This window comes from Alligator sinensis, unplaced genomic scaffold, assembly GCF_000455745.1.
Source record: "Alligator sinensis unplaced genomic scaffold, ASM45574v1 scaffold1462_1, whole genome shotgun sequence".
Classification (NCBI taxonomy): domain Eukaryota; kingdom Metazoa; phylum Chordata; order Crocodylia; family Alligatoridae; genus Alligator; species Alligator sinensis.
The window spans coordinates 32,890-42,297 of NW_005842850.1; the positions used below are offsets into that span (position 1 = coordinate 32,890).

The 9,408-nt window shown below is 44.2% G+C and overlaps 1 protein-coding gene across 1 annotated transcript; it reads right to left on the reverse strand.

Moving 5' to 3' along the window:
• Window positions 1-7,337: 7,337 nt before the first annotated feature.
• Window positions 7,338-8,300, reverse strand: LOC106722902 (olfactory receptor 14A16-like). Its single transcript, XM_014525621.2, has one exon. The coding sequence runs from the start codon at window positions 8,298-8,300 to the stop codon at window positions 7,338-7,340; it is 963 nt and encodes a 320-aa protein (XP_014381107.2).
• Between the last annotated feature and the right edge of the window lie 1,108 nt (window positions 8,301-9,408).

A 9,408-nucleotide genomic window follows, 5' to 3' on the forward strand; every position in this document is an offset into this window, starting at 1 on the left:
ACCCAGAAAGAGAACTATACCTACCAACTATGCAAGCACAGAGCAGATGCACAGGGACCCCTGCCAGGCTGGAGCATCCCAGGCAGCAGCAAGCATGTGGGTAGGTGGGGAATCCTACCCCACTTCCTCCATGTGTTCATGGAGCCAAGACACCCTGCCTGACTAAAGCAGAGTCATGGTCTCCAGGACAGCAACGAGCTGGGCTGGGTGTTGGAGGGGGACCCCATCATTTCCCCCCATGCATGCATGGAGCTGGGGACACCCTGCTGGGCCACAGCCAGCCCAGGATGTTGGTGTGTGGTGCCACGGATGGGTTTGCAGCACCACATACTGCATGGCAGCACTCATCTGGATATGGCATTTAGCATGCATTATTGAGATTTAATGTGTGAACACTTGGGTTTCCATGCCATTAGTATGGTTTAAGTCTAATACTGTATGTAACATCACCCTTAAAAACCCTGACTCCCTCTGGAAGTTTGGCCTTTGATGACAATATGATCAAGTTTTGGATCCATTGCTGATGGATAAAATAGCCACTAAGAGTATGTGTGACTGCAGACAGATGTTCCCTCTCTCAGCCCAAGTTTCTTTCCCATTTTCTCCCCTAATGCTTCCTTCTTTACCTATATTGTAAGATCTTTATGAGAGGAACCATCTATTACTTCATTTGCATACACTATGGTATGCTCATCTCAAACCTTCAGCTAATTGTCATCATCATCATCATCATGACCATGAACCTTACGTACTGTATAAATAATTATTGCTACTATAATTTATTGATTCTGTTGTTGAAAGCTTCACTGCTTTTTATTCATTTTCATCATTCTCATGTCCTAGAATATCTGTTTTCTTCACAAAGAGAGGTAGGTATCCAGATTAGGCTTAAGTCAGGCAGGAGGCAGAGAAGGGTGACATCTTCTCAGTAATCCATTTTTTGTATTCATTTAGTATATGGATGCACCTTTCTCATTTCTTGCCCTTTCCTGCCATCTACTGCTTATATAAAGGAAGAAAAAATAGCTTGTATTCATTTCTTTCACTTCATAAAAATACTGAGATCAGTTTCCACAGATCTCCTGTTTGCCTGTCTAAATTCCTAAATACAAAGGAGATGAGCCAGCCCTGGGACTTAGCTTGTATCTCTGTGTAAGATTACTGTACACAACAGTCTTCATGTATTAATTCACCAGCTACTACTATATATAGGCCTGAAACCTAGAAAGCCTGACTTCCTATGGGAGTTTGGCCATTGATGTCAATGGGATCAGTGTTTGGACCCATTGCTGATGGATAAAATATCTACCTGCGTAGCCAAATGCTTCCACAAACTGTGCTATCTTGACACTGCTTTGAACTTTGCACCATTCACTAGAAGAAAGGTAACTTTGCCATCTTTAAGTTAAAGAGAGGGGAACAGAGACCCAGATCCTTTCTATAAATATCTTACTGTATATTTCTTGGTATTTACAAAAGTCTCTTTGCCAATGCATCTGAGAGTCTCGTGTTTATTAATAGACCATACTGCCACAAGTCTCCTGGCCAATTGGCCTGTTATCTTTATTTTACACATGATAAAACTGGGGCACAAGATGGAAAAGTGACTCATGCAAAGTGACCCTGGCAGTCTGACATTGTGGTGGTACTATGCCGAATCAGACCAGTCAGGATGTGACCCAGACTTCAAACTGAGATGCTCCTGATAAGATACAAAAGCTTCAGGAGTGGGGAGAAATCACAAAATAAATTATCTATTTTATTAGAACCACCGAAGTTTAAGTTTGCCATGAAAAGAGTGGTTATCAAGGAGACTGCAAAGCCACTGATCCAGGACAGGCCTGCTAGGAAAGTGTACATATGGTTGCTCATAGCAGCTGCACAGTGGAGTGGATCACATATAGCCAGATACCAGTCATAAGACATTACAGATAGGAGTAGACACTCCGTTCCGCCCAAGGAACCAAAAATATAAATCTGGGCCGTCCAATTACTGAAAGATATTGACTTTTCCCCCAAAAGGAAACTGGCTAACGTCTTGGGCACTATACTGGTTGTATACCAAATTTCAAGAAAAGATAGATTTCCAAGAGCAAAGTGCATGGGGGTTTGAAGGCTCTGGTCAGCAAAGATGGTGAGCAGGAGAAGGGTGTTCCTGGCAAGGATGACAAGATACAAAAGCAAAAACAATACAAAGAACAGGAGCAAGTATTCATGCCCCAGAGTTTTGTGGTGGTGTATATAGATGATGTCACAGAATCATAGAAAGTGAGAGTTGGAAGGGACCTCAGGAGGTCACATCTAGTCCACCCCCTTGCTCAAAGCAGGACCAACCCCAACTAGATCATCCTATCTAAGGCTTTGTCTAGCCAGGTTTTGAAAACCTCCAAAAATGGAGCTAACACCACTTCTGGGTAACCTGTTCCAGTATTTTACTACCCTCCTAGTGAGAAAATTCTTCCCAATATCTAACCTAAACTTCCCTTGCTGAAACTTGAGATGGTTGCTCCTTGTTCTGTCATCTGCCACCATTTTGAGAACAGTCTGGCTCCGTCCTCATTCAACCCCTTCCCCCCCCACCCCCGAAGACTGCTATTAAATCCCTTTTCATTCTTCTCTAGACTAAATAAGCCCAGTTCCACCAGTCTTTCCTCATAAGTGATGTCCCCCAGCCCCCCCACCATTTTTGTCACCTTCCGCTGGACTCTCTCCAATTTTTCCACATCCTTTCTGTAGTGGGAGCCCCCAAACTGGACACATTACTCAAGATGTGGCCTCACCAGTGATGAATAGAAGGGAATAATCACTTCCCTTGACCTCCTAGCAACACACCTACCAATGCAGCCCAGGATGCCATTAGCCTTTTTAGAAACAATGACACACTGTCGACTCATATTCAGCTTATTGTCTACTGTAACCCCCAGGTCCTTTTCTGCAGAGCTGCTGCCCAGCATGTACCGGTGCATGGGATTGTTCTGTCCTATGACTTTGCACTTGTCCTTGTTGAACCTCATGAGATTTCTTTTGGTCCAGTCCTCCAATTTGTCTAATTCACTATAAACCCTAGCCCTACCCTCCAGTGTAGCTACTACTCACCACAGCTTGGTGTCCCTTGCAAACTTGCTGAGGGTGCACTCTATGCCATCTTCACAGGTGTCAACAATGATATTGAACAAAACTGGTTCTAGGCCCAACACCTGGGGCACTCCACTTGATACTGGCTGCCAGCTAGAAATTGAGCCATTTAATTTTTATGAGTAAATGTTTAGGATTGTGAATTGAAAAAAGCCTGACAAAGCTGGTAGGGAAATACATAGCGCCTGAGCTAGGGACTAACAATAGAAGGATGGGAGTGAGAAGAGGAACGCAACTAGGTTACAGGAGATACAATGTTAGTCAACTAAGCCCAGGGGAGGGGGAAGGGGAGGGAGGGGGTTCATGACGCTGAGAGAAAAAGAAGATAGATGCGCACAAACCCGTTACAATGGTCCGCAATGGTGAAAGCCGTGTAGCCATGCCATCGGCACCTCTTGTCCCGGTGGCCAAAGCGGACGGCCCCATTCAGAGGCAGGGAGTTGAGGCGGACGCAGTGGAGGAAGCGCCAGTCCGCGAAGTGCGTGAAGCTCCTGCTGGGCATGAAGTGGTTGCTGTAGTCCCACTTCGAGGTCATGTCGAAGACCTTGTCCTGGTCACTGGGTGCTCGGAGGAGACAAAGGTGATTAGGTACAGTCAGCATGGATTCACCAAGGGCAAGATATGACCAACCTGATTGATGAAATGACTGCCTCCATGGATGCAGTCTTGCCATGGAGGCAGTCTTCCTGGATTGCCTGTGCACTGCTGTATTGCCCTCCAAGCCGACTTCAGGGTGATTCAAGTCCCCCATGAGAACCAGGGCCTTTGATTTTGAAATTTCCCCAGGGTGTTGGAAGAAAGCTTCATTCAACACTCATTCCTGGTCATGTGGTCTATGGCACACACCCACCACAACTTCATCCTTGTTGATCTCCCCTCTGACGCTAACCCAGAGATTTTTAACAGGCCTATCTCCAGTGTCATACTGGAACTCTGAGCAATCATACAGCTTGGACATAAAGCACAACTCCTCCTCTACTCCCTTGTCTTCCCTTCCGGAACAGTTTGTACCCATCCAGGACAGTGCTCCAGTCACATGAGCTATCCCACTATGTCTCTGTTATTCTGATCCTGTAATACTTCGGTGACTCCAGGATGACTTCTATTTCTTCATACTTGTTTCCCAGGCTCAGTGCATTCATGGACAGACACCTACAAATAACTATCCAATTGCACTACTTTCTCAAAAAAAATGAGAAGGCCTTCCTTGTTGCACCCCCCACCACCCCTACCCCACTAATACTTCATCCAGTTGACCCACTCTCCCACTTACTTCAGGGCTTTGATCTCCATCCCATGAAAAACCTTCCTTAAATCCACCCTTACTAGGTTAGCGAGCCTCTCTGCATTGATGCTATTCTCTCTCCCTTTGTCAGGTGGATCCCATTTCTTCCTAGCAATCCTTTTCCTTGGAAGAGCATCCCATGCTAGAAGAAGCCAAAGCACTTTTGGCAACAGGATCTGCACTACCCTACAATGATCTGCAGGATGTATTTGATCGTGTCTGGACCCTTCCCTTTGACTGGAGTGCTGTGGTTACCTTTGATTTGCTCAGGATGCCCCCCTGGCAGTAACATTGGTGCCCACATGGACGAGCAACATGGGGTAGCAGTCAGAGGGCTGGATGAGCCTCAGTAATCCCTCCATGGGATTGCAAAGTCACTACCCATTATCTTTGAGATATTGTGGTGATGGGGATAAGTCCTGGATGTTTGGAAAAGGGCAAGTATAGTACCCATCTTTAAGAAAGGGAAGAAGAAGGATCTGGGGAACTACAGAATGGTTATCCTCACCTCATCCCTGGAGAAATCATGGAGCAGGTCCTCAAGGGATCTATTTGTAAGCACTTGGAGGAAACAAAGGTGATTAGGAACAGTCAGCATGAATTCACCAGGGCAAGTCATGCCTGACCAACCTGATTGATGAGATGACTGCCACCACAGATGCAGGAAGAGCACTGAATGCTATATACCTAGAGTTTGGCAAGGCTTTTGATACAGTCTCCAACAATATTGTTACAAGCAAGCTAAGGAAGTATGGGTTGAATGGACTGTGAGGTGGATTAAAAATTGGCTTATTGGTTCAGCATAAAGGGTAATCAGTGGCTCAATGTCTAGGTGGCAGCCGATAGCCAGGGGAGTGTCCCTGGGGATGGCCCTGGTGCCTATTTTGTTCAATATTTTCATCAACAAGCTGAAAGATGTAATGGAGTTGACCCTCATCAAGTTTCAAGATGCCACCAAGCTGAGGAGAGTAGTAGATATGCTGGAGGGTAGGCAAGGATTCAGAGACACCTCGACAAACTGGAGAACTGGACCACAAGAAGTCTCATGAGGTTCAGTAAGGACAAGTGCAAAATCCTGCATGTAGGATGGAAAAATCCCATGCACTGGTAGAGACTGGGGACTGACTGGCTAAGCAGCAGCTTTGCACAAAAGGATCTAGGAGTTAGTGGCCCAGAAGGTGTACATGGGCCAGCAGTGTGCCCTTGCTGTGAAGAAGGCCAATGGCATATTGTGCTGCATTAACAGGAGCATTACCTGGAGATCAAGGGAAGTGATTCTTCAGCTGTTTGGCACTGGTGAAGTGACAACTGGAGTACTTGTCCAGATTTGGACCTCCCAGTACTAAAAGGATGTGGACAGATTGGAGACAGTCTAGTGGAGGGCAAGAAAAATGGTTAGGGGGCCAGGGAACATGAGTTATGAGGAGAGGCTGAAGGAACTAGGCGTTTTTAGTGTGAAGAAGAGAAGACCAAGTTGGTGTTTAATAGCAGCCTTCAACTCCCTCAAGAGTGGTGACAAAGAGGACAGAGCCAAATTGTTCTCAGTGGTGGCAGATGATCAAACAAGGAGCAATAGTCTCAAGTTGCAACAAGGGAAGTTAATGTTAGATATTAGGAAAAAATTGCTTACTAGGAGGGTAGTAGGGCACTGGAACAGGTTACCCAGAGAGGTTGTGGAACATCAGTCCTTGGAGGTTTTCAATTCGAGCTAGACAAAGCCTTGGGTGGGATGATCTGGTTGATGATGATCCTATTTTGAGCAGGGGATTGGACTAGATGACCTCCTGAGGTCCCCTCCAACCCTAATTTTCTATGACTCTAGAATTAGTCATAGGTTTAGAGCAGAGTTAGCTACAGGTAAAACATCCCTCAGAGTTTTACAACACCACTCCTCTTTTATAATAATAGAAACATAGAAAATTAGGGCTGGAAGGAACCTCAGGAGGTCTTCTAGTCCAACCCCTTGCTGACAGCAGGACCATCTCCAGTTGGATCATGCCAACCACAGCTTTGTCTAGCCAGGTCTTAAAAACCTTCAAGGACGGAAATTCCACAGCCTCTCTCCATTTCAGTTCTCTATAGGAGTTCCCCTTCTTCTGTTTCTTGTACGTTAACTATGTTGCCATAACTACCTGCAAATTGCCAACAGTTGTGTCCATATCAGTCAAAACAATCCATTTCATTACTTTCAGAATTGTCCTTTTTTGGTGTCCATTCTGGACAGTTTGGGTTTGACATAGTAATATCACCTTCCAACTTCCCCAGGTTTGCCTATCTACTGTTTCCCTGTGTGAAAATACAGGGACAATCAAAATCAAGCATTGCTACAGTCATGACTCGTATAGAAGCTCAAGTGAGTTGACACTTACAAGAAATCATTTCCATCCCTCAGCATTGTGTGGGAGAAACCCTTAGCTCTCTTGCAAAACCCATACAAGGAAAACCCAGACAAAAGGAAAGCCTGACTAAGACTGCTAACACCTGAGTAATTGCTGTCAACTACTATCTAAACCCTAAAACCTATTATCACTCCCTTTTAAACATTTACATACCCTACTTCAAGATTTCAAATAGTCAAACCTCAAGAAAACATTTTAACCCAGAAAAGGTGAATATCCCATTATATTCTCCAGTAGGGATGCTTGGAGATATGGAAGGTATGTACAGGCTATTGCAATAGTGCAGTAACAAATGACAATATCAGCATTAAAGATAAATCTCAACAGATACAAAGACAGTAGCTAGGGCAGAGCAGCATCTCAGAGACTAACTAGTTCAAAGAGACATAAGCTTCAAATTAGATACAGAAGTTATTTAAAATCATGTTGAGCTAAAGAACGCAATAGAAATTGGTAGAATTAATCTGTATTAATAACAAAGTTGATTGTTTCTATAAAAATGTTCAATAAAACCACAGTCACTGGAGAATCACTGACATCTTCTGCGGAATAAACCACTTCCATCCAATCAGCTTCCAGAGTGCTGCTTTGATGTCCTTGTTTCTCATGCTGTAGATGACTGGATTCATCATTGGTGGGATCATAGAATACAGAACAGAAACCATGAGATCCAGAGCTGTCGGGGACCCAGATGTGGGCTTTATATAGGCAATCATACCAGTGCTACCAAGCAGAAAGACTACAATGAGGTGGGGAAGGCAGGTGGAAATTGCTTTATGCCAGGCCTCCTCAGAGGGGATTCTCATTACAGTCGTGAATATCTGAATATACGACACAAATATAAGCACAATGCAACCAGCACTTATAAATGCACCACTGATAAGAATTTGAATTTCACTAGTAAACACATCAGAGAAAGAGATCCTAAGGAGCTGGGGGACTTCACAGAAGAACTGGTTGATGATGTTGGAGTGGCAGAAGGGCAGCCTAAAGGTGTTACCAGTGTGCAGGGCAGAGAACAGAAGAGCAGCGCTCCAGGCAGTGGCTGGCAATTTCAGACAAGCTGTCCTGTTCATCACTGTCTCATAGTGCAGTGGTTTGCAGATGGCGATGTATCGGTCATAAGCCATGATGGTAAGGATGGCGAGGTCTGCTATAAGGAAGAAGAGGAAGAAAAAAACTTGGGTGACACATCCAGAATAGGAGATCAACCTGGTGTTCAGTATGGAATTGGCCATGGATTTGGGAACAATGACAGAGATGGATCCGATGTCTAGGATGGACAGATTGAGGAGGAAGAAGTACATCGGGGTGTGGAGGTGGCTGTCAAAGGCTATGAGAGTGATAACAAGGAGGTTCCCAATCAGGGCTGCCAGGTATATTATTAGAAAAATGGCCAAGTGCAATATCTGCAATCCCAAGGCATCGGAGAATCCCCTGAGTAGGAACTCAGTCATAGCGGTGCAGTTGGACATCATCATCCCCAGTGCCTTTTGGGATGTCTGTGGAGGGAAAGAATATGACTATGTCAAAAGAAGAGGAAGCAAGAGAAAAAAAAACCCCACCTTTCTTGTGCCCAGTTGTCCATGACTTCATTTTTTCAGAGGTCAACCTTATGTTCAGTTGAAAGGGAGTTTTCTGATAAAAATCAGGGTTCCCAAAGTGACGATATTTTTCATGAAACTTCTTTTTATTTATTCAGATTATTGTGGCATGTCATCCAAAGAGTGGATCGGAAAAAGCATTTTACCAGAGCTTTTGCAGAGACCTTTTCACTGACACTGACTACTGCTCAGACATTTTCTATGTCTGTGAAAATGGAGAACTTGTCAGTGGACTATCACACTGGCATAAACTGGCCTAATTCCTTTATAGTGCAAGAGGCCATGTCAGTTCACATCCGGTGCAGGTCCATTCCAGGTCCATGTGACTTGGGAAAACAGGATTATTATTACAACCCTAAATCCAATCATTTCATGAATGTCAGTGCCTGAATCTTACCCACAGCATGATATTATGAAGTAAAAACGGTCATCTCATAGTATTTCCATTTTCCTAGGGACGTAGAGCCTAGACACAGCCAGGCTCTTAAGCTCTAAGTCACCTGGGAGGATTGCACACACAGCTTTGTGCACATCCTACCAGCCATTTGATTGCAAAAATTGGCTTCAAGTCTCAGAAATATAGTCTCAGTGCCTTGGGCTGCTGCCCTGGTTCTCTGCTCAGATACATTATTGTAGAAAAGGTAAAAGATTTCAGGACAGAAATATGCCATTTTTTAAGTGAATACTTATATGCTTACTTTTTCTGACAACTCTAAATTGTATTAAATGGAACATAAAGTTCTTAAATATTTTTTAAATATAATTCATTATTCATTTTCAAAAGATCCTCTCTATTAAAACCCAAACATTATTGAATTGAATATGGTACTTACTGTGCTCGTCTTAATGGTTTTGTCTTCAGTTTTCTACATTAAATCCTTCAGTGCCAGGACAGCTTGATACCTGACCATCTACTTCTGCCTCCAGTCTCTTGTCCCCCATCACTGTGGTATTTAGCTGCCAGGGGTGCAGGTTTCTCTGAGTC

Bases quoted from the DNA above. Each gene is read 5' to 3' on its own strand.
- LOC106722902 (XM_014525621.2), bottom strand. From the start codon at position 8,300: ATGATGATGTCCAACTGCACCGCTATGACTGAGTTCCTACTCAGGGGA.